This window comes from Podarcis muralis, chromosome 10, assembly GCF_964188315.1.
Source record: "Podarcis muralis chromosome 10, rPodMur119.hap1.1, whole genome shotgun sequence".
NCBI classification, from domain to species: Eukaryota; Metazoa; Chordata; class Lepidosauria; order Squamata; family Lacertidae; genus Podarcis; species Podarcis muralis.
The window spans coordinates 5,690,139-5,715,533 of NC_135664.1; the positions used below are offsets into that span (position 1 = coordinate 5,690,139).

Below are 25,395 nucleotides of genomic sequence, written 5' to 3' on the forward strand. Positions count from 1 at the left end.
CCTTCCTGCAGGGGATTTACTCTAAGACCCCTATTACCCAGCGTCTATGTCCATGCACAATGAATGAAGTAGAGGACTTCATACATTTCTTTTTCTACTGCCCTATTTATGAGCCAATAAGATCTAAGCTCCTCCTTTTGATCCCGTCCACCATTACATCTAAGGAAGACTGTTTGAAATCGCTTCTTGTGGACGCAAATCCCCAAATCTCACGTGGGGTGGCAATCTTCATAGTGCAGGCTCTGAAACTCAGGGCTACTCTGACAGGGTAGCGTGCCCTAGACCTGGACCTGTTTTAATTCTTTTATTACTTTTAACTCAATATGCTGAGTCTGTTCTGGGGCCATTTTGTGCTTTATATATACCCGCATATTAGTTTTTGGGCGCTGGCTACTATATCTTTGCATTATTGTCTTCGGGTAACTTAAATGTCACTACGCCAGCCAAAACACCTGAATTTTGCTTGGTTGCTTGTCTCTAGTTTGTCTTTTTTCTTTTTTTGTATTGTCTTATTTTGCTATGGCAGTTTGCTAATGCAATAAAGGTTTGAGTACTAGTGAGTACATATTCCATTACTTTCTGTAGCCTTTCTTCTCTGGTCTTCTTTCCATTTTTGGGCAAATATTATTGCGGCTGTAGTTGCATACATAAATAAGTTTCTATATTGTTTAGGTAGCTCTGATCCCACAATCCCCAGAAGAAAAGCTTCTGGGTTCTTTTAAACAAATTTTATCTTTTTCAATTCATTATACATCATTTCCCAGTAAGCTTCAACCTTATTGCAAGACCACCACATATGGAAAAAGGTACCTTCTTTCTCTTTACATTTCCAACACTTATTCAGTTTTGATTTGTACATTTTTGCCAATCTAGGTGTTAGGTACCATCCATACAATATTTTCATGTAGTTTTCTCTTAAACCACAACATGCTGTAAATTTACATCTGTCTTCCACATGCCTTGGTAATTTATTTTTGTTTTTTGAGCGATAAAGTCTGGGTAACTTGTAATGTTCATTCCTCAGTCAACTGCTGCCTACTAGCCTACTAGGGGCATCATAAGCTTCCTCTGTTTTTTGGCTTGAGAGCTGTACATTTATAGGCCTATATAGTCTTATTTTGTGACAGATTTTGTTTTGGTTCACAGATAATATGGAATAAATGTTTCACCTTGCTGTTGACACTTGCAGTCCTGCACAAGAAGTTGCATTTTTTTCATATGGTCATTATGGTTATGCATAACTAATGTTTAAGAAAGCCATATTTTCTAAGGCACATGGTACAAGTTGCTGAGTCATAAGCAAAGTATTTTTAGAATCCCAGGGAAAATGAAATTGTTTCACTTCAAATCTCAATATATCAGAGCTCCAGGGCAAGTTGTTCATGGTTGAGATGCAATCAATTATATTCTCAAAGTAAAAAAAAAAAAAGGGGGGGGGGAGAAAAGGCATAACATACCAAGTTCTGTTCACAGAGCAGCTATGATAAAATATGAGTAAGCAGAAGTTCACAAGCCATCCCAAATATATTTTATAAGGGCATATAATAAAAATGTTTTAAGGCTAAGTAATATATCTGCTGTGAGAATAGCAATAGAAAGAGCAATGTTTGTTTTATTACCAGCCTTGAACTGAGAAATAAAACTCAGCAATAATCCCCCATCTGGAACATCTGTGAGTTACAAAAAACCCTACTTTTATAATACCCTGGGCTAAAGAAAATCATAAGCCTTGTTGTGTTTATCTCTTGCCATTTTCTCAGAAATACGAATGATTCTCTATGGTATTGGATCTTTTAATGAGTTACAGACTGTTTAATATCCCTTTGTGTGTGTGTGTCTCTCAATAAAGTGTGTCTCATTACAAGCTTTGGAGAAATGGACTAAACTAGAATATACAAGAAATATAAAATACTTTTATAATTGACCCCATATTTAAAATTTTCAAGCAGTGTAGTTTTTAGGTTAACCAAGTTTGGATTATATTGGATTTTCTTCCATTATTGTATTATCTGGGGATCGGGAAACTCTGAATTTAGCAGGGGGAAATGGCAGGCTTCAACTTGGATGAGGAGAACATCATGGGAACACTGCAAAAATGTTTAGACCAACAATTATGAAATGTTCAGACAACTCACAGTGCAGGGCAAGGGTGTGTTAAAGACACACGTGGAAATATCTGGGGACCTTATCTGAAGTGAGCAGGCAATATATATAATGAAAATGGAACTGGCTGTTCCAGTGGCCAAGTGAGAAGTAGTTGGGACTCACATAGCTTTGATAATTGCATAGAAGAGAAAATTTCAACAGGTGCGGATTTTCCTTCAAGCCACACCTTCTAAAATTCTCTTTGTGATGCAACTAGTAGGAAAACAGGGATTTAAACTTGGTGCCAGTGTGGCACATGGCGTGCTTACTCATGCCCTTTTCGGTGGTCAGGAAGCATGTGCCTCTGTGTGCATATTCTGAGTGGTGGCAAGGAGAGGGGAGGAATGAAGAGGTGCAGGAAGAGCTTCTAGTCTTCAGCCAATCAAAAGGGCAACTAATTGCAATAATTAGCAGAACTTTTTTACTGTAGTCTTTCCCCAGAGCAAATATCACTGGAAGTATATAATAATAATAATAATAATAATAATAATAATAATAATAATAATAATTTTTATTTATATCCCGCCCTCCCCAGCCGAAGCCGGGCTCAGGGCGGCTAACAACAATAAAACAGTACAAAAGTACAGCATAAACAACACTAAAATCATTCATTATAAAATTAATTAATTCAAGCCACTGGCAACCATTGGGCCAGAGCTCCGCGAAGATTGCCGAGGGAGGGAGTCAGGCTGTGCCCTGGCCAAAGGCCTGGTGGAACAGCTCTGTCTTGCAGGCCCTGCGGAAAGATGTCAAGTCCCGCAGGGCCCTGGTCTCTTGTGACAGAGCATTCCACCAGATCGGAGCCACAGCCGAAAAAGCCCTGGCTCTAGTTGAGGCCAGCCTAACTTCTCTGTGGCCTGGGACCTTCAAGATGTTTTTATTTGAAGACCGTAAGTTTCTCTGTGGGGCATACCAGGAGAGGCGGTCCCGTAGGTACGAGGGTCCTAGGCCATATAGGGCTTTAAAGGTTAAAACCAGCACCTTAAACCTGATCCTGTACTCCACCGGGAGCCAGTGCAGCTGGTATAGCACCGGGTGAATGTGATCTCACAGCGAAGACCTCGTAAGGAGTCTCGCTGCAGCATTCTGCACCCGCTGGAGTTTCTGGGTCAGTCTCAAGGGCAGCCCCACGTAGAGCGAGTTACAATAATCCAGTCTGGAGGTGACCGTCGCGTGGATCACAGTGGCTAGGCCAGGGCGAGAGAGGTAAGGAGCCAACTGCTTAGCTTGGCGGAGATGGAAAAATGCCGCCTTTGTTATAGCTGCAATCTGCGCCTCCATGGAAAGGGAGGTGTCGAAGATTACACCCAAACTCTTAACGGACGGTGCTGGCACTAATTGTGCCCCCGCAAGAGATGGGATAAATTAGCAATCATAGAAGACATCAGAAAGTTAGGAATAGACCGGGGTTGGGGGAATAGCCTAGTCTGGATACTTGTGGAGATTCATATACAAATGGAATGTACATAATGTGGCAAACATATACGATACCCAGTTTCTCCAAGGTCAAAAGATATGTTTAACATATGCTTAACAGTACTTAGGGTTTTTTTTTTTGGCTGCAATTTTGTTAATGTTGATATTGATTCATATATTTATAATTGCTGTATTGATTTGTTAATCATATAATATGACTTTTGCTTTAATTGTGACGTGTTGCTTATTTTTTAAGTTGTTCCTTGGTTCACAGTGTTTTATAGAGTGTAATTGTTTCACTGATAGTTAATTGTTCTATATGATTTATGCTGTATTTGTGACATCATGTTATATCATGTTACCATTATTTATTGCTTGTTATCTGGGTTTGAATTCATTTGAATGAACAACAAACAGCACAGAAATGTAATCAATCAAATCAAAACATGCCTTTGCAGATTTGGGAACGAAAGGCTTACATGCTGGTGACATACTGTAAATGAAAGAACATTTCTTCGCCTATGGCTTGCTCCAGACATAGAGAAAATATATTTTAAAATATATAGTTGCTGATGTCCAAAAAGCGCGTGGACAAAGCCTGCTTGAGTCAGGTTCTACTACTTGGCTTTAGGACAGTTGTTCACTGACCCTTATCTCAAGTTCAGGCCATGCTAGGCATAACTAGCCTTGCATTTGCAACTGTGGAGTTCACCTTCCAGCTGAAGGATCTTGGCAGCTTCCCTGCTTACTCACAGGCTCTTTTTGCTGTCCAGCTAGGCACTGATGGTGGACTGCAGGATATTGTTAAGCAGAAATGCTTCTTAGAAACAGACTTAGAGCAGAAATATTAGTGCTGTAATCACTGTGTGAAAGCGATGTATGAGCAGAAATGCCTGCTTGCTGTGCTGACCCAGTGGGTCTCTACATTTGGTTCTAGGTCATGTCATTCACCTGGGTCCCAGGTCATGACACCCCAGGTGTCATCCTATTTGTGAATAATAATCCAGACTTCAAACCTGAACACCTTGACCCAGTTGGGCAATATCAGCAAAGGAAACCTGCATTCCAATCCTGTTTGTGTGTGCAGTTCCAATTCAGTATCTGTATTTAGATGAGGATGTTCATGTGCTAATGATTACTACATAATTAGGGTAAGCTGCTAATACATAGCCCAGCTAGAAAATTATAATAACACCAACCAGCTGTTTGGCAAATGGTGATGGGTAGCTGTATTTAGTCTCCCTGGCTCATACTTCCCTATCAGGCAGCTGACCCACACCATCTCTAGTTGTCCAACATGGCTACATGTGCACACACATTTGAATACAGGTCCCAGTCATCTTCTTTGGGATCATGGTTATGTGTAATTTAGGATGTCGATAAAGAAAAAAATAGTGTAATTCAGTTATAGGTAAAGCCAAATATTTAATTGAAAAGGCGGTAATCTCACACTTCATATTTTATTACTAATCAATATGTGTTTTGCTCACTCTACCAGGAGGCATTGTTGATAAGGATCTCCGTCGCTACCTCAATTTACGGTTCCAGAAGGGTTCAGTGGACCACGAGCTCCAGCAGATCATCAGAGACAATCTCTACCTCCGAACAGTGCCATGTGAGTCCATGTTTTGTTTTGTCATACGAAACTACTGATTCTTATGGATGCAGTGGGTAACAATACTAGGTTGCAGATGGAATAATCTGAAAAATTTAGCATCCATCCAGGCTGATTATTACTGAATTTTTTGCATGGAGAGTATCATGAATGAGTAATTTGCAGGCCTTTGCTGGTGTTGAAAATTCTGTTTCATTTTGTAGCTGCAGTAAAAGGAGTATTGCCTGGAGCAAGTAGCTTTATTCTATATAAACAACTAAATATGATCCTCGTATGGATTGCTGACGGAGGATCTTAATAGCTGTAATTTTGGAATGCATAGAATATCATTAGTGATAGCGTTTGAGAGCCAGAGTGAGGTCTACAAGTTTTTAAATGTTGGCAAGAAGAATGCAATTTGGGAAATGTTGAAAATATGTATGTGGAATGACATTTCGTGCAGCTGCGCCAGGAATTGGTTGTTACATAATCTCAAGTGATTTTCAAAGAAAAATTGTTAATGTAACTCTGAAAAAAATGCCAGTGTGAAGAAACTTTTGCTTTCAGAGAGAAAGGTGTAAGAGAATAAGAGACAGCCAAATTAGATGCATCTTGTAATTGTATAGTGCTTCAAAAATAAAAATCAAGGCTGACTCTTTTGAACTAGCAATGGACATGTGTTCTCTATCAGGGTTGTGGTTTTACATTAGAGACCAATATATGATGGGATGCAATAATAGGATGGGATGCAGTAATGGGATGCATCCATTTTGAAAGCAGCAGTATCACTTTCTTTAGTGAATTTAACCTTTTTATGTCCTAAAAGAAAGAGTCACCACAAAGCATTAAACAAGACCCTTTTATATTTCAAGGGTTGTTTGTTTGTTTTAAAACAGGAAGTGAAATATCAGACCTGGAAGTGTGCTACCTGGGTCTTGTGTATGATCAGAAAGGGTTGTCTGAATGAGTAGTGCTGTTGTTTGTTGGAGGTTTGTACGTTGGCTGTCTCAGAGAAGGCATTTGGAAAAAAACATTCTGACAGTAAGAGCTGTTCAGCAGTGGAACAGACTCCCACGAGATATGGTGGATCTCCTTCCTTTGACGTTTTTAAACAGAGGTTGAATGGCCATCTGTCATGGATGCTTTAGCTGAGATTGCATGGGGTTGGACTAGATTGCCCTTGGGTCCCTTCCAGCTCTATGATTGTATGGTTTTATGTGCTGGGAATACACCTGAGATGGATCTTCTTGTCTCTAGTCTGCTCCTGGGCTACATACTGTGGGCCAGCCTAGCCACTGTTTTTCTGATTAGCTATTGGTTTCCTGACATGTGTGTCACAAGCTATGGATGTGTAACTTTCAGCAGAGGCCATGTCCATAGTTTACTTGGCAGTGGGTAGAAGTCAGTATTAAAGAGTTACCCTAATTCTCTTTAACTTTTGTACACAAAAGCCCTGTTCGGGTATTTTGTCTGCACAGGTGATCTCGCATGTAGGAGACATAGGCTGCACACACCAGCCCCACCTGCTCAGTCCCCAGGCTACCCGTATTGAGCTTTTACACATGTTCATATGAATGTAAATAAATGCCTGCACAACCAGGGACGCTGTGTTCTACTTGCATTCAAGAGAAGGTTCCCTTCAGATCTTTTAAATGAGGGAGGATCAGGTACTGAGTGGGTGGGGGTGGGGCTTGTGTCCATGTCCCTACCACACCCACAGTTTAACCCTTTGCATGTTCAGGCAAACACTCCTAAAAATAGGAAGAGAACACACACAGAGTGTTAGTCCAAAACTATTATGTAGTCTCCAGATGGGGATAAAATATATTACATGTTTCAGATGTGTCATACCTAGGCCTTTTTTCCAGCCAGAACTCACTGGAACTCAGTTCTGGGGCCCCTTAGGTGGGCACCATTGCCATTATAAGAGAACATGGGAGGTGTTCCTGGAGAGTTCCAGCACCTCTTTTTCTAGAAAAAATAGCACTGGTCATACCTAGCCTTTCTTTGTTCACCAATAGTGCAATTCAATATGTGTATATTTAGAAGTAAGCTCTAGCACTGCATAAGATTGTAGCTTAAGGGAGCAGTCCAATACACATGCTGGTGTAAATTAAGCTGGTGCAAAATCACACCAGATCCACACAGCAGAAAGGAAAACAGGCCTTTAAAATAGTTTTTGAGTTGAGCCAATTTTGCTGGATTAATTTATGTCAGGGTTGCCAGGTTATGTGACTGAGCTGAACAGGCTTAGGATGCAACCTAAGGCTCCACCTTCTGGTCCCACCCCTACCACATATGCTCCCTTTTCAGAGTTTACATTGTGTGAGCCAAGTGCCCGCCACTCCCCCACAACCATCTCCCAGGAAATAGGACACATGATACTTGTATTGACCCAAGTTATGACTGAACTTTATAGAGGACAGGTGTAAGGGTTTGGCAAGGCATTGGATATATCTGTTTGGGGTCAGCCCAAGGCAAGTGACCCAAATGACACACATCAGGTAGGAGCCCCTTGCTGGGTTGCCACCTATGGCCCTCTTCTCTACCTGGGCCTCTGGACATCACAAACTCCTTCCGGATCCCTTTAATGGTATACCCCCGGTAACTGGAGGGGCAGGCAGAGGCTACAACCTCCCCTCCTCCAAAGACTAAGGCTTAACCAATGCCTTGACCACCAAAGTTGTGACGATTGCTATGAGGTAGGCAAAATCTCAGGACAGAGTTCTTTAGTCCAGTGGACAAATTGCTACCCAACCCTGGGAATTTTAGTGAAGGAAACGGACCAGGTGATGGAAGCAGACTGGCTTTAAGTATCCCAGCAGCGGACCAGAGTGAAGCCTTTCACCACAGTCAGGCCTACCGCTGGGCAGAATCTCACAGCCAGCCTGCCCATGACTGGCCAATTTGGGGGCAGGCTAAAATCCACTTCCCGGGCCAGCATGAGGCCAGTTTTGAAGTTGTGCCAGGGCAGGAGTCACCCTTCCTCCATGTCCTATGCCAGGTCATGGCGTGCAGTGTGCATCATCACACAAAGACTCTGGATCCTGAAGGTAAGCGTCATTAGCTTAAGATCCACCAGGCTCAGCTTGGTTGAGCTTGGGTGGAGAAGGTATGCCATCTTATCTCTGGCTAATCCATGGATGTGGGAATTAGGCCTGCATAGCTCTGCTGCATTAGTAACCTCTAAGCCAGAGATCTGCTGGATTCTAATCAGCTCATCCCAGTGGGTCTTGGCAACTCTTAGTCATTTGGGCTATATATGTTTCTTTGTTTCTTTCTTTGTGTGTTTGTACGCGCACACAGAGATACACACACCTATTAATAACATTCTACTAATCCATTTTTGTATCTTTTGTTGTGAGAATGCCCAGATAGCTGGTATGCATCTTAACATTAAATTATTAAACATAAATCTACATTATTCTGATGTCAAACCGCACAGGGAGGTGTGTCATTTTTGTACAGCTGTGTGAAAAGCCTAATAAAATAGGAGCTAATTTGTCCGTCAATGAGAGAGACTATGGAGAAGAAAGTGCATTAATTTTGAAGCTAGTTCCCATCATAGATGGCTTGTGAACTGAGCTGGAAAGTACTGCGGTAAAAGTAGAATGGGACAAAGAACAAGTCACAAGAAGCTGTGCTAGAAGCTACTAGGATAGACCAAGAAAGGGTGACCAAGAAGTTGTTTATACTGATAAGGAAGTCTGCCAAAGCCTGGAGCATCAATCATAACAGATTTCAATTACTGTGATAGTGACGTGAATGGCAATGGCAAGATTTCTAAGTAAGAGTGTACGTTATTGGAAATGGTGTTAAACCTTTTCTTGCTCCTCAGTTTATCACAAGCTGTGAACCAGAAGCAAATGCTCTAGAGAATCACGGGGCTTTCTTCCAAACCTTTTAAAGTATTTTTGGGCAAAACATTCTCACAGGGTTGGACTTTTAAAATGAAGGTTCAGTTTTATAGATCCTGCTGATAAGAATGCTGGTGATAAATTTTACCTGAAATGAAGGGAAATGCAGGGTTTTGTAGAGCGGGCGAGGACAATGTGTAATGTAGGCTCACATGTTCAAGACTATACTTAGACAATAGCAACTGCTTAAATAATTGCATCCCTTGATTTTAACCACAGGTCATGTTAAACATGCTTCTCTTGTGCATTGTGTGTGAACAGTTGTAATGGTATAATACAGTACATTCATATAGCTTGTCCTGCATATTTATTTAAATGTGTATTGAGGCCAAAGTTGAAATCTGTATTTAATGCTTCATATACTTTTCAGTCAGCTATGAGTGAATGCTGTTTTGATAGGTTCATCAGTAATGGTGTTGAAGTTTCTGGGCTTTCCTCCAGATGGTATGGCCTCTGCTAATTTATTTTAAGGGGTATACCATATATAACAGCAACAACAACAACGCATTTCAGGCATTCCTATGTGCTAATATTTTTATGATACAATTTGGATGGCTAAGGTAAAAGCCTTGAATGATGGCAGTGGACACAAATAAAATAACAATGTGCAAAGAAAATTGTTGACGCGTGAAAGCATTCCATGCAGCATTGCAAAAGCATTGTAGTGAAGCCAAGAGGGCCGTAGCCACTCAAAATGTAGAGGGTTTGTGCATGACCATCAGTTTGGGCCTGCAGTGGTCACTGTTCAGTTGTCTTGGGTGTATATGGTGCATTGCTTAACTGGGAATGACGTTCATATGATTTGGCAGTTCCAAATGGGTCCTGTATGCACGGCAACTGCTGGCAGCACATTCCTCGAGCTGCTGTTTTCTTAAAGCTACACACTCTTACACTCAACTACCGTATTTTTCGCTCTATAAGACGCACCAAACCATATTTCCCCTTACTTTTTAGGAGGGAAAAAGTGAGTCTTACAGAGCAAAAAATACGGTATTTGATTTCTTCTCTGGTATATATCTTACCCAATCACCTGTCTGCCCCATTTGTGAATAAGTTAATGGTGAGGGACTCTGCTCATTACACATTATGCTTACTGTGCCTTATACAGTTATACCTCATGTTACATCCGCTTCATGTTACATTCTTTCAGGTTACGTCCTGTGGTGACCGGGAGTACCGGAAAGGGTTACGTCCGGGTTTCACCTCTCGCGCATGCACAGAAGCGCAAAATGACGTCATGTGCATGTGCATAAGCTGTGAATCGCAACCCGTGTGTGCGCAGACGCACCGCTGCGGGTTGTGTTCTTTTAATGTTGCGAACAGGCCTCCGGAACGGATCCCGTTCACAACCAGAGGTACCACTGTAGATTGAAGCAATTTCCCCTGAACCCAGTTTTGATACCTACAGTGAGTCAGGTAGTGAAAGGACTGAAGGGCCACTTCCTGTAACTTCTTTGGTCAGGTTCAGCTAATGGGTTACCGCCACTCCCCTGCTCTGTGCAGTTACTGTTTACATTTGCTAAAGGTAATTAAATTAGACACAAGGAGCAATCACAAGCATCTTATGTACCTTGTTCATTCTCATGAAGTGAGAACAAAAATGCCTACCCATTAGACAAAAAGGTGCAAAACTCTCTCCCTCTCCCTCCCCTTACCACCTTGTACTCTGTAGATAGAAGCATTCTAAGGGTGGCTGGCTGTCAGTAAGGCCCTAGGGGAAAACAACAGAAGCAAAATATGTGATTCTATCAATAGTCTTAGAGCCACCGGGGCAATATGTAATTTGCTGTGAACATGGGTAGCACAGACTGAACTGAACCTTTATTTTTTGTGTATGATTATAAATGTTCTGCTTATATAACCAGCCAAGAAAGGTGAGGTTCTCATGTAAGTCACATGTTTTGCTATTTCCCCAGTGTTTGTCATTCGCCCTTGTCGTCTCCCTTGGCCATTAAGGTGCAAGATGGTTACATCAATAAGATGTAACCATCTTGCACCTTATCTGAAGAAGTATCTGAAGAAGTGTGCACGCACACAAAAGCTCATACCAAGAACTAACTTAGTTGGTCTTTAAGGTGCTACTGGAAGGAATTTTTTTGTTTTGACATCAATAAGATGTTCATTATATCTAAAATTTTAAAACTAGCCATATCTACTAATGTTCCTTCTTGTAATGACTTCAGAACTGTTTGAATTGATAGGTACCAATGCTAATGCCACCCACAAATTATGCCCAGATTTGCATATATGTTGTGCCAAATTCAAATTTGGATCCTCTTTTGTGGGTAGAGCAGAGGGACCATACATAAATCGGGACACACAGACACACAGAATGTCAACAGTTGAAGCTTTCCCCACAATAATGTTTTTGTTCGAGAAATAGCTAAACCTGTAAAATTTCTGCCTGTCATACAGTTGTTAAATGCACAATAAGACTACAAATAACTCAAGTTCTATTACTGAAGGTATTTCATAAATTGATTTTTGGCCACCAGTGCTACAAAGAGTGCAAAACCAAGTGTGTGTGTGTGGGGGCGGTGATCTAAGATTTACAGCAACTAAGGTTCAGATTTTATGCTTGTAAACTCAGTAGTAAACTTGGTGCTTTTAAAAACCACCAGTGTATTGTAAGATCATTATTTATTTAAACCGCGCAACAAGTATAATAATGTTACTAGTGCAGGTCAAAAAGTCACCCTTTTAATTTCTTTCTTTGAGCAAAAAGGATTTGAGCTGTTGACAAGAATATCTGCATTTAAGTATTTGTGCCAACAGCTGCAATTTATTCTCCTATTTTCTCCCATTGGTAGAAAAGCAATGAATTGCCCCCTCACTCATGTTGATGCCATAATTAACTTAACAGCCTCTCCAAATGCATTTCAACACATGAACAGACTAGTTGACAATGGTGGGCTATACTATGTGATTCTCATTTGCTGCTCTATCTCAGCAATATGAGTTTAACAACACTGGGCTGCTTTAAAAGACTCGCATAGCTCAGGCTCTCTCAACCACAATGCATCCCCCTTGCCTTGTGATATCAACTTCAATTGCATTTGCAGTAGCACTGGGTGGGAACCTCCGGTTGGCAACTCACCAGCACGTGGGCAGGGATGGAGATATCAGGTCAGCAATCAGGCTGCCCTTATCTCAGTGCACACCAACCCCCAATGCACAAGCATCCCCCCACATGCGTGTGACTGTGCACACGTGCAGCACCAGAAAATAATTAAATAAACCGACTCCAACCCAGAAATGGCAGGAGAGAACTTGTGGCTCATGGGGAGACCCTCCCCAGAGCCCAAAGAGGACGTCAGAAGAGACAGGAGGTGCAGCAGGGCTCTGTTTAGCCTGCTCAGCCTCCCTGCCTGACAGCTGACACATGGGGTAGTGCTGCTGCTGCCACCACCTCATTCCCACATAGCCTCCAACCCAAGCTTCAGTTCCGCCTGGCTTTCAATTTGAACTTAGCCTGATCTTTTATTCCCCTTCCTTCCCTTCCCCTCCCCTTTTTATGAAGATTACCCGCTCTGGGACCCCACAGCTAATTCTCCCCTGGTCTCCTCGCTGGCCCAAATAGGACTAATTTAGCCAGCTAGCCCTGGTGATCATCTAATGCTTATTGGATGGATTTTCCCCCTAAATTGATTTTTGAATTCTGAATTTATTGTTATTCACGTTTTATACTGTATTTTATGCTGTTCTTTGTTGCATCAATTAAGTGTTTAAAATTTGTTGTTAGCCGCCCTGAGCCTGGTTTTCTGAACCAGGAAGGGTGGGGTATAAATAAAAAATATTATTATTATTATTATTATTATTATTATTATTATTATTAGTTTTTTATTTTTTATGTGCAGTCATTTTGGTACAATTGGGAAAGATCAGCAGAGAGGGTGTTTTGAGGCATTTTAGAGGGTGGCTGCTCCTTATTTAAGTGATTTTCACTTATGAGTATGAGGTCCAGGAACATAACCCCTTCATAAGTTGGGGGGTTGCCTGTACATTAATTACTAAAGTTGTGGCTATGTTTAACCTCCAATCTATCTCTGACTATCATTGCTTCTACATGCCTGCCTCTCTGTGCCTGGTATGCATAAAATAGGAGCTGCAGGGAGGCTGACCACAATTGGAAAAGGAGAAAATTGACACAGGTCTCAACACACAAAGAGACACAAGCAAAGCACTATTATTCATCCTGGGAGGGAAGTTGCCACTGTTACCGCATTTATTTATAATGCAATGTTCTCCTTCAGTAGAACTGGTATTTATGAACATCTGAGGTAAGTTGGTAGTTGGAACATTTGTAGCTTTCTCCATGGTGGTTGTTAGAGGACAGCAAAGGTCCTAAAGAAGCCTTGATGAGATAATTAATGTTATCGATTCCTTGGAATTCAGTGCTAAGGGGCAGGTACCATAAAAGTCTAATAAAGCTTCTGCATCTGGCAGTGATGAGCAACAGCAGTGAAAGTAGCACACAAATAGCTTATTAAGCAGAGTAGATAGGAACAAACATTATTGTGTAAGAATTCATTGTGTTAGTTTTAAGACATAAATCTGTTAGGGGTATGGATTCAGGCTTAATGGTGGAAGGTTGTCCCGGAGGATCCTGCCACAGATAAGTGTCATTCTGTTTCAGCATGATCTCCTAATAAAGTGCATTAGTAAAGAGTGAATTAGGTCTAACATAAAAGCAGGACAGTCACAACAGAATGGTTCTTTCCAAATCAGAGTTTGTTTGTTTGTTTGTTTGTTTGTTTGTTTGTTTGTTTGTTTGTCTGTCTGTCTGTCTGTCTGTCTGTCTGTCTGTCTGTTTTTGCTTTGGTTTTGATGATTAAACTCTTAGCCTATAACTGCACTACTGGAAGTAGAGGGAAATAATAATAGTGCACTGCACTGACCACCTTGGATGAAAGGCCAAAAGTGTGATAAACAAATAAAGAGCTTTTAATCCTCCGTCACCAATTCATGGTTAAGAATGTTCACACAAGCTGTAAAAAATAATTGCTTAAATAGGTAAACAAAGGCTGGGTAATAAAGACAGTGCTTTTAATAACTTTCTGTGCTCATGTTGTTGTCTAGTCGTTTAGTCGTGTCCGACTCTTCGTGACCCCATGGACCAGAGCACGCCAGGCACTTCTGTCCTCCACTGCCTCCCGTAGTTTGGTCAAACTCATGCTGGTAGCTTCAAGAACACCATCCAACCATCTCATCCTGTCGTCCCCTTCTCCTTGTGCCCTCCATCTTTCCCAACATCAGGGTCTTTTCCATGGAGTCTTCTCATGAGGTGGCCAAAGTATTGGAGCCTCAGCTTCAGGATCTGTCCTTCCAGTGAGCACTCAGGGCTGATTTCCTTCAGAATGGAGAGGTTTGATCTTCTTGCAGTCCATGGGACTCTCAAGAGTCTCCTCCAGCACCAGAATTCAAAAGCATCAATTCTTCGGCGACCAGCCTTCTTTATGGTCCAGCTCTCACTTCCATGCATCACTACTTCTGTGCTCATAAGAAGGGCTTAATAGACAACTGAGTCCCTTACTCGTCTCCTACATTGGTGAAAAGGAATATGTCGCCCTTGAAGTTATGCAACTCAGAGCTCATCTCTTATATATTTTGGAAAGTTGTTTGTCTCTTTGTTCTTCATGCGTTCAGGTGCCTCTTATGACACCATAACTAAATGTCTCATGCTGCTTCCTGAGATCAAGGAGGAGGTTTTTTTCTATGTTTGGATACAGTTGGATGCCATTTTGAATCAAGGTGGTGGACTGAACCTTTCAAAACTGCATTAGTTTTAACCACTGATTTCAAAACAGCACTGATGTTTGTTAGTTAAAATTCACTCCAGAGCAATGCCAGTCACTTTCCACTAGGGCTGAATAAAGTCAAATGAAGACATCTCATGGCCATAGCAGATCCACAACTAGATCTCCCAAGCATCTTCACTTTTACATGAAATGATGCAAGAAACACTCCAATTTTGATTAATTTGTAGCAGTACTGTGGGAGAAGGGCTAACTCATTTCCTTCTGTGGTGTTTCCCTGATCTAAATTCTTCCTTTTCCCCTCTCCCTGACAGAGACGGGCTCAGAGCTATCTTGAAGACACAGGAAAGAGTTTGATGCAAATAATGGAGCAGTTCCTATAGCAGTGGTTGTTATGCAAGTGTTTTGCCTAATGAAGTAGGTTTTGTGGAGTGTTTATAAAAGATCTCACTCTGCAAATAGTTAAGATAGGAATCTGGGTCTTTTTGGGGATGGGGTTGTTTTAAAAAACACAACTCCAACATTCTCTCTATTTGATTATGCTGGCTCAAAGAAATATTGTAAAGGAGCTCCATATGTCATAGGAAACAGATTATGTAATGCCTTATAATAAGCCACTTTTGCCTCTTCCAATTATTTAAAGACTTTAGGCAAAGGATTATAGCTGCATTAATTGCACCGTGGTTTATTGTGCTCAGACTGTGAAATGAGCACATTTTACCCTTTTTCATTATTAAACATGTGCACCTACATATTATCAACATCAATACATAATAATTCTTGCTTTCTTATTATGAATAACTAAAAAGGATTTAAAGGTTATCCTTGCTTTTTAATTTTAGCTCTTGGTTTAACGGCAGTGTAAGATGATAACTCATAATCATAGGTTTCTGTTTTGCACAGTGGATATATATATATATCTAATGAGAAAGAGAGCTCACTTTCCAAAATATGTTTGAAATCAGAGCAACAAAGGGAATCCTAATTAAGGGAAATTATCTGACTGTGCAATTAGTGTTGAGGAAGTACAGCGAGATAGTACTGATAGGTTGGAAGTAGTAAGATTAAACTGGCACATCACAGCAGATAAGTAGCCAAATCTGGCAGGATACAAATATTCAAAAACTGGCAGCACTGTTGCAGTTCATTAATGGCATTTTGTTTATATCTACAGACAGATATTGAAGTGCCAAGGTTTGTAAAGTTTGCCACATATTAAACAGATTGTAGACATTAACATGCCTAATCCTAGTGCTAGCGAAAGGATTGGGCATGTGGATTTGGCTCTAGGTTGCTAGAAGACTTATCCGGTTTCTTTCTTCATCTGCTTCTGCCCATACGACCTGGGCACCTGTGCTTCCTACTTCCATTCCTAATTTCAGTGAGGGCTTCCTATGATTCATAAAATCAAAGAATTGTACAGTTGGAAGGGATCACAAGGGTCATCTAGTCCAACCCCCTGAAATACTGGAATCTAGAACTCTCAACTTTACCAACTGTTCTCCTCGGTGGTTTTCCACTGTGTTAGATCTCCATCCTGCAGACTCTATCAGGTTTTCTGAAGTCACAGTTTGAATTAAAGTATTTTATAACATGCAGTTTAGGATTCCCTTGATCTCCAGCCATATCAGCCAAAACAGATTCAAGGTTTAAACATTAAGATAATAGGCTGTTTTTTTGGAGGGACGTGGAACTTAATTTTCTCTCTCTCTTTCTGTTTTCACTGTTCACTTCTGTGTCAATGTCATTACTTTGTGTGCGATGCTGTCTAATATATATGTTTCCATGACTTTAGATTATGTTGTGTCATTGTTTTAAGGTCTTGTCATAAAGCTGCCACCTTGTAAAAGTAATGGTTTCCTTTCAGAGGATCACTAGATCCTCTTTTTAAAAACTCCAGTTTTTATTCAACAGTGACAACCATGATTATCAGGTCCCCCCCCCTTCCTTCTTGCTGTACGGCACCTAAATCACAGAATCCCACAATAAGTAACATAAAAACTGCCTGCCAGACTTGTGTTTAAATCTCTGTATTCTTAACACTTTTTATCTGGGGTTTTAGATCTAAGATGAGAGCTAAGATAAGAGCTGCTACTGTGTTCTAACTCCATTTTAGGTTGAACAATTTCAGATCTGAACTACAAGTGAAATCTGCCAGTGGGCACACTTTAAATCATAGTCATAGTACAAGGAAAATACATACAACAATAGACTGGCTGAGTTTTTATACTTAAAACGGTATCTCTGTAATACAGATGGCAGCAGCAAAGTTTCAACTTCCTTACAAACATGACCTTTTGTGAAGAAATCATTTCCTATTGCAGTTAAAATACCCACCACCTTGCAGGACATATTCAGGAGAAGGAGTAAACTCTACACAAAGTGAAGTTCCTAAGACCATTCGATGGCATATTATACGTCTCCTTCCAGCAGCTCCTGCAGCCGATCTGGTGCTTCTCAAATGCAAAATGAGACCAATGTCTTCTAAATGGTATAAATGCAACCATAAATGTCAATAAACTTTATCAAAAGCAGTCTGCTTAGAAGCGATTTTTGCTCCTGTGCTCAGTTTGACACATTTCAGCCTGGATTCTATCAGCTCTGCAATGCTCCACTTGACCGCACTGCTGGCAGAATCTGCTCCTAGGCCCACCAGGTCCTGCACAGGTGTGTCCTTTCCGTCCTTCACAGGAGAGCCCATGAAAGTGATGTGAAATATTGGTCAGTATTCTCTTTTCAGTGCTTTGGCTTTAGCCTGGAAGATATGAAATAATAATAATAAAAAGGATGAGAATATACAGAGTAAGGGGAAAGGGGAGAATTTATTAGTGAGAACACAATCCTTCCTCTGACTAGTAGAATCAAGTCTCCTTAGCTGCCTTCTAGAAAAACTGTCTAAAAGAACAGTCTAGATCTGTAGGGTTTTTTTTGGGGGGGGAGCCATCCTAGCATTCTTCTGTGTGATATTTCAAAATCTGATATAGCATTGCCTAATAATTCTCCTAGAATAATATGGGAGAGCTGCGAAACTGTTGCCTTGCTGAAAACAACGTGTGGGGAGGTGGATAGGATTTTACTTTGGAAGAGCAGCTGTGTTTGTGCATGACACAAAGCCATAAACTATGACTTTGTCATAAACAAATCCTCTTGTGCAGGCGCTACGTACTGGCGCACGCAGCCCAATTGCTTCTTCTTTGCTCCCAGCTGGGAAACAAACCATGGAGTGGCTGGCTTAGTGTTACATCTGAACTGGCACTCAGGGCTTACTTGCCTTCAAGCAAACAAACAATGGATCAGACAGCCAAGAAGAAACCTTGCCTACAGATTGTGGTTTATTTTGAGAGAAACAACCCATGAGTGTTAGTCCAGACATAACACTCAGCCAGGCACTCTGTGGTTTGTTTCCCTGATTATGTAATGGAAGAGTGAAACAGGAGCGATTGGACTGCATGCACCAGCACCCAGCTCAAGCACAGGAGACTTTGCCTAACCATAGCTGATTGTGTATCATTGGGTACAAATGTTACCAATGAGAAGCTATGTAGCTGATTTCTCACAGCACATTGAGTGATACCCAACATTAGCAATTGATTTCAATGGGTCTACTGTAAGTATGACTAACATAGGATGTCAGCCATTATGTAGTTATACTGGATTTGTGTTAGAGCAGTTGTTTTCAAGCTTTGTAAATTTTTGAGGATATATTGTTCTAACATTTATATTTCTACTTGATAATATGGTTTCTATTCAGTTATACAGTATGGGAAAGCACACCTTTCATATTGACATGATAAACATGATGAATATATCATCACTCACCACTGATGTGCATCACCAGTTAAGACGGCAAGAGAGTGAAAACTGGCTTCTTGGGCATAGACTAAGTCAACTTACAGTTTTAGCTGTACATATTTCATAAACGAGGAGAAATGTTATTTTTTTCAATATGGCATGTAAGTAAAGTTAGAATCATAACCTTTTAAAAACCTAATACTTTAAAACCTAGAAATGCACATGCAACATTTTGAAAGAATATAGGTCATAAGAACAGCTCAGAAATGTGAAATATAAACACTTGCTTTTCCCCTACTGCTTTTAAGATAAAAATAAACCTTGCCTTTTATTTCTGGCTTTAAAAACCAGAAACCCTAGGAACTCATTCATCATTTTCAAACATTTTCAGATGTTTCTGGCTTATTTTTCAAATAAAAGTGACAGACTTCTCAAATGAATTCCATCCAAAGGTCTAAATCTATCTCCACTAATATTAATTATGGTGAAAGCTAGGTCAGATTCACTTGGTTTATATTACACAGAAAATAAATTATTTATTTTCTTGAATTTGAACTGGATTATTTACTGTTAGACCTGCATGAGGATTTCAGGAAGACATCAGCAATATGTGGAACTGCTGGAGTCAGAGGGCTTGGCATATATGTGCAAGTATATATTTAAAATCAAAGTCTGAACTTCAAGTATCAAATAATAGGTAAGGCAGTGGGGAAAGAATATAGGTCAGTATAAAAAGTAAGAGTTACTTTTTACACACACACACACACACACACACACACACACACACACACACTTATGTTGGAGTTTGGTACAGAAATAATAATTTGGTAAGACTGCTAGTTTTAATGCAAACAACTCCATTCTTAGTACAGGCTTGGCATGTGGCAAAAAAGGGAGTTAAGAGGCTAACACACACACATGCTTGCTCACACAACCTGAACTTGGAGAAGAAACAGGAAGGAAGTAAACCTGAAAAGGAAGTGATCTACTTAATGAACTAGCTAGGTCCTTCCCCCAGGCCCCTCACCCCAAGTTCCAGAATTTTGTTTTTCGGCATTTGTCAACCTTACCATTGTTATCAATTACAGGACTTCACACCAAAACATCAGTTTCACTTAGCCTTAATGTTCTCTTCTCCTACCAAACTAATTTTGATACCCCTTAATTCTGTTTTATTCACGTAATCCATGCTTGCACCATCCCTGCCCCGCAAACCACCAACATGGTTCATATGGGAAGGTCCCATGGCTCAGTGGTTGCTAGCCTAGGTTCAATCCATCTCTAGTTTAAACAATATTGAACAGCAGATGCTCAGAAAGACCACTCCCCAAGACTCCAGAGAGCTGTTGCCCATCAGAGGAGACCATACTGGGTTAGATCGGCAAAATAGCATGACCTGGTATGAAGCATTTTCTTGTGCTCCTTCCAACCTACCAACAATTCATGACTGATTGGATGTCTTCCTGTTGGTAGGTCACAGTTGTCCATGCCTGAGCTCTTCATTGCTTTATGTTTTTATTCTTAAATATATGAGTATGTGTGATGCAGCTGATCACCCTTTCCGCTGAAGATACTCCTTCGGTGCTTGAACTTGTTTATGTTTCTTCCTACATTTTTCATTTCATGTTGACATATCTTGTGTGTCAGTACTACATCAAGCTAACTGCTTTTTTCCATTTTGCTCCCACAATCCTCAAAGCAGCATATAGGCATCTTGAGTTTTATCCTCTTTAATCACTCCCCAAAGTGCAGCTGAAGCAGGAATTAATTTGATTCCTTTTTGCCCCTGCTTGCATTTTGTTAAAATAGTATAACAACTTTTCAGTTTCCCCTGGACACTGCTATAATGTTTGTAGCATCTTAATTTCCTTTCACTCCAAATTCCTTGTGGTGTCTTTAAGGATGTGTTGTACACAAGAGCAGTGATACTTCAAAGCTGAAACAGCCGCAGATCAATTTAGTCAGGTCCGTTAAATTAAAGAAAGAACACAAAACACTTCATGCTGCTGGCCAGGAGGATTAATAAAAGTGCAAGATTATACTGAAGAGGAGACATGAATAATTCTTAGAAATGACTCCTAGCCTTTGTGATTGAGAAGCAGTTTTCAAAAGTGCTTAAATATTTTTCATGCGCTTTATTTCTTTGTCCTCAATCTTGCATTAGCATACAATCAGAGCTCCATTTGTTTCGATCTCTTACTAAATTGCTTTGATTGGCCCACTTGGCTAATGTTGAGTGTGATTCTGACTCTGATTGCTCACAATGCTATTTCTGTTGTTTAGGGGAGCCCTTGTGATTGGGTTTGGATGTGGGGAAGTAGTTAAAAAATCTCTGGCATCAGACACATAACACATTCTATGCCCAACTAACTTACTACATAAGATTATGGTTGTGGAGTTGACATGCTGTTGGGGAGACTCTGAAAAGAGGATAGGATACAAATAGCCCCTTTTCTTTTCAGGAAAGTTGTTTGCTTTCCATGCTGGGTGAGGAGAAAGAGAAGCCCCAGATTTAACTGCTCTAGTCCTCCAAGTATGTATGGAAGTGAGAGCTGGACCATAAAGAAGGCTGATCGCCGAAGAATTGATGCTTTTGTGTCAGTGATGGAGGAGACTCTTGAGAGTCCCATGGACTGCAAGAAGATCAAACCTATCCATTCATAAGGAAATCAGCCCTGAGTGCTCACTAGAAGGACAGATCGTGAAGCTGAGGCTCCAATACAGAGCCTGAAGTTGAGGCCACCTCATGAGAAGAGAAGTCTCCCTGGAAAAGACCCTGATGTTGGGAAAGATGGAGGGCACAAGGAGAAGGGGATGACAGAGTACGAGATGGTTGGACAGTGTTCTCGAAGCTACCAGCATGAGTTTGACCAAACTGCGGGAGGCAGTGGAAGACAGGAGTGCCTGGCGTGCTCTGGTCCAGGGGGTCACGAAGAGTCAGACACGACTAAACGACTAAACAACAAGTCCTCCAAGTGGAATTTGTGCTTCGTCACTTATACCCTCATCTAAGGAGTTTTTGTGAAACAATATCTGTTAAAACGGAGGGGTGAAATTGGCAGACTTTTAGGTCCTATAAACAATAATTCCAGTACCTAGAAAAATGGCAGCTTTTGTGAAACGAACAGGCCGATTTTAAGAGTTCAGACTGGCATTATACTGACACATGGTAAACTGATGATGTAGGCAAGCTTGTGGAGCCTATCTTGCTTGATATTTCTCTGAAATAATAGGTTATTTGCCTGAACTCAAGTTCAAGTCCCACTCTGCCATACCTACTTGGGTGACTTTGGGCTGGTCATGGTCTCTAATTGTAAACTGCCTTGCAGTTTTACAGTAATATTTTGTGAGCCCATTCAGTTGCTGCATTCCCACAACACATTAATAAAATAATAAAATAAAATAAAAGCATGTTTGCTTGTAAGATTATTTGAATGCAGAAGCCATTGCACAGGTCATTTACTTGTTTATTTCCATGGTAGAAGAACATCTTATTTTTGCAAGTCAGGCCTGGCTCTAGCTAATTTTGGAACAAAATACAATAAGCTATGTGTCTCCTCTAATGGCTGTCCAGGGACAAATAACTCTTCCCAGGGTTAGTTCCATGTCACTTGCTTTTAAAATAAAATCCTAGGGCTAGAAAAGGATGCATTCATTTAGTAATAAATCCATTATGACCTCTCTACTGATATCTTAACATGTCTGAGTGTTACTTCAGTAACAGTATTTTCACCATGAACTTCTCTTTTTGGTGGGAAGAGGAATTCCTCAAAACAGAACATTTCCAGTTATAGATATGTCTTTTGTACACGCAAGTAGATGAAACCAGGTTTTTTTTCTTAAAAAATATTTAGGGGTGCTCTCATTCTACCTGAGACTCACATGACAGGAAAGAGGCCGTCATCGGGGGTAGCAACAGAACTTGACAATTCACCATCCTATTCAATGGAACTGATGAGTCACCATGCTAGAGAAGAAAGTATTTTTTAAAAAAACTTTTAGTTTATTCTCCTGTTAGATTCACAAAATGTTTAGGGGTGTGCGTACCCCTGCGTTCCCCCAGAAAAAAAGCACTGGATGAAGCTGAATGTTTGTTGTGGACCAGATATTTCCAGGATTATAATCAGGATACATCAATCTCAGTATTCAAATATTCATAGTTCAATAATATCTAGGACAGGCCGCCTTTACTGCAAATGGTTGGGGTAAAAAATATAACTAGAAGCAAAGCGTATGAATGAACAGTTCTCCCAATGGAGATGGTGGAGTTCCCTTAGGGTTGGTACTAGGACACCTGTTCTTTAACATATTAGTGGTAAGCAGTGAGTGGCCAAGGTTGCTGATGGTACCAAATTGTTCAAGGTGGTTAAAACAGTGAGTGTGAGGAGCTCCCAAAGGATCTGCCCCAACTGGGTTTATGGGCAGTAAAATGTAACTGCAATTCAATGTAAACAAGTGTGCAGTGATGCATACTTGAGGGAGGTGGGTCAAGAGTACTTCCTTCTTGCATTCAGTTCTCATGGGTTGGTATGTCTGGCTGTTAACCAGAAGGTTAATGGTTTGAGCCCACCCAGGAAAGGCTGTGGGCAGCATTCCTGCATCTCATGGGTTTGAACCAGATGACCCCCGGGGTCCCTCCAACTCTACAATTGTTTAGATAATGACAGGAGACCAATACATAAGTTTCTCCATATAAGGGATTGCATTTTTTATAGTAAATGTTGAGTCTTTCATTCGAATGTGTATTGCCCTTTATTTATTTTATAGTTTGTGTCACTCATTTTAAAGTTCAGAAATAGAAAGGTATGTCTCCACATGCCATGTATGTGATTTTCTTATGCTTGACTGGAAAAAAGAAGCAGTGATCAGATCAGGGGAACTGTTGTGTGTGTAGCATTGTCACTCAGCTACAGGATTACCATCTTGTCATAAATACACATCATAAAATGTGTTTATTAATAATGGCTACACATATGATGTGGAAAGTTAGTGTGTTCTTTATATATGGTCTGAACTCACAGTGCTAGTAGCTTTTTGAACATCTAAAGAGCCTTCCATCTTGAACCTTCTGATCAGGCTGCATATATCTGGGGCATCTTAAGTGGGCTGTGTGTCCAAACAAGGTATTATGAACTGCATTGCTCTACTCATGTCCAGCTTCTGTTACTCAGCCAGGTTTCTGTCCTTTCTGGCTCTTTCTAGTTAACTGCATGTTTGGGCTGGGTGCCTGGTAATTGACTGTAAAGTTCTTTCCCCCCCCCCCCACACACAGTTGCTTTGAGGGTTACCTATCGCCACCACATAGAAGGGCCATTATACTTTCTCTGTACAGTTTTACCCTTGCTCTTCCAACAATAATCCTTAATTTTAAACATAATGTTGTTTTTTTCAATGATTATTTTCAAATACATGTCAAAACCAACCACCTGTGGCTTTGTTGTTTAGTCGTTTAGTCCTGTCCAACTCTTCGTGACCCCCTGGACCAGAGCACACCAGGCACTTCTGTCTTCCACTGCCTCCTGCAGTTTGGTCAAACTCATGCTGGTAGCTTCGAGAACACTGTCCAACCATCTCCTCTTCTGTCGACCTGTGGCTTAGCTGGGGTCAATGCAAGGGTTAAAGGATATTTGTTTGTTTGCTTATTGGCTGTGTGAGAAGGAGAAAAGCATTAGTTGGGGGGAAAGTAGTGTAGGGAAGCAAACGAGTAAGTTAGTGGGGGTTTTTTGAGGTAGCTAATCTCGAGTTTACTGTTCAAGATCTGTTTTAAATGGGGGAAAACGCTCCCAGATTAGATTGTGATGGCACTGTGCCCATTAAGTAAGAGAGATTTGTAGTATAGACATTGGCAGAATATCAGGTGTCTGTAGCTGAAGGTGTGAATGAGGAAGAGTTCCTGCTGCACTGCTTCCCAATAAAAAGGAGGCAATATTCCTTGATGTAGGACTAAAAGAGAAATCAGAGCTGTTTCACAAGAGGTCATTGAATGTCTGAGCAGATATTCTCACTAAGGCACACAATTTCACAGTGCTCGAAGACAGAAAATATTTTGCCAAGTGTTTTATCTTTGAAAAGTCAGAGCCATTGGGAACAGCTGGCGTGTTCATCACAAGCCAGCACTGAAGCTTCAATTCTCCTTGAAATTCTGGAGTTATCTTTTGTCCTGTTTCACATTGTTCTCTCCATTTTCATATACTGTACACACATAACAGGAGACCACAAATTAATGCTCTTTTCTCTAACCTTCCCTCCCCCCTTTTAACCAGGACACTCTTAAAATTCATTTCTTTGTAATTCTGTTAATCTAAACCACAGTGCATGAAAGATACAAAGTAATACATATTTCCTATAAGTGAAGTCTTAGGGACATATTCATGGAAGTGTTTCATGATTTTTATAATATGCATGAAATGAAAATAATAATAATAATAATAATAATAATAATAATAATAATAATGGTTGGTTTAGAAGTAATTATAAATCAAAACCTTCACAATAAATGAGAGATGAGTTGCCTTTGGCTCTATGTCATTTGTCACCTATAGCAGCCATTCCAACAGGCTACCTGAACTGTTTCCATCCAGGTTTATCATTATAACAACTATAGCTTTAAAAACTTTTTCCTACATCCTCATTTTTCCTCTCAATCACCTTTGCCTTGTGTGTTGTGCCTTTTAGACTGTAAGCTTGAGGGTAGGGGCTGTCTTCTTTGGAATTGATCCACAAACTGCTCTGGGAGCCTTTTTGGTTGAATAGTAGATTGAAATGCTTCAAATAA

General features: G+C 40.6%; 1 protein-coding gene across 23 annotated transcripts in view; it reads left to right on the forward strand.

The window, feature by feature from the left end:
* MAGI2 (membrane associated guanylate kinase, WW and PDZ domain containing 2) overlaps nucleotides 1-25,395 on the forward strand; it is a 597,762-nt gene that overhangs the window by 129,670 nt on the left and 442,697 nt on the right. For all 23 annotated transcript variants that reach the window (XM_077935758.1, XM_077935747.1, XM_077935755.1 and 20 more), the window contains one exon: nucleotides 5,060-5,176. In XM_077935758.1, the coding sequence (XP_077791884.1) occupies nucleotides 5,060-5,176 (117 nt within the window). The remainder of the gene's footprint in view (nucleotides 1-5,059; nucleotides 5,177-25,395) is intronic.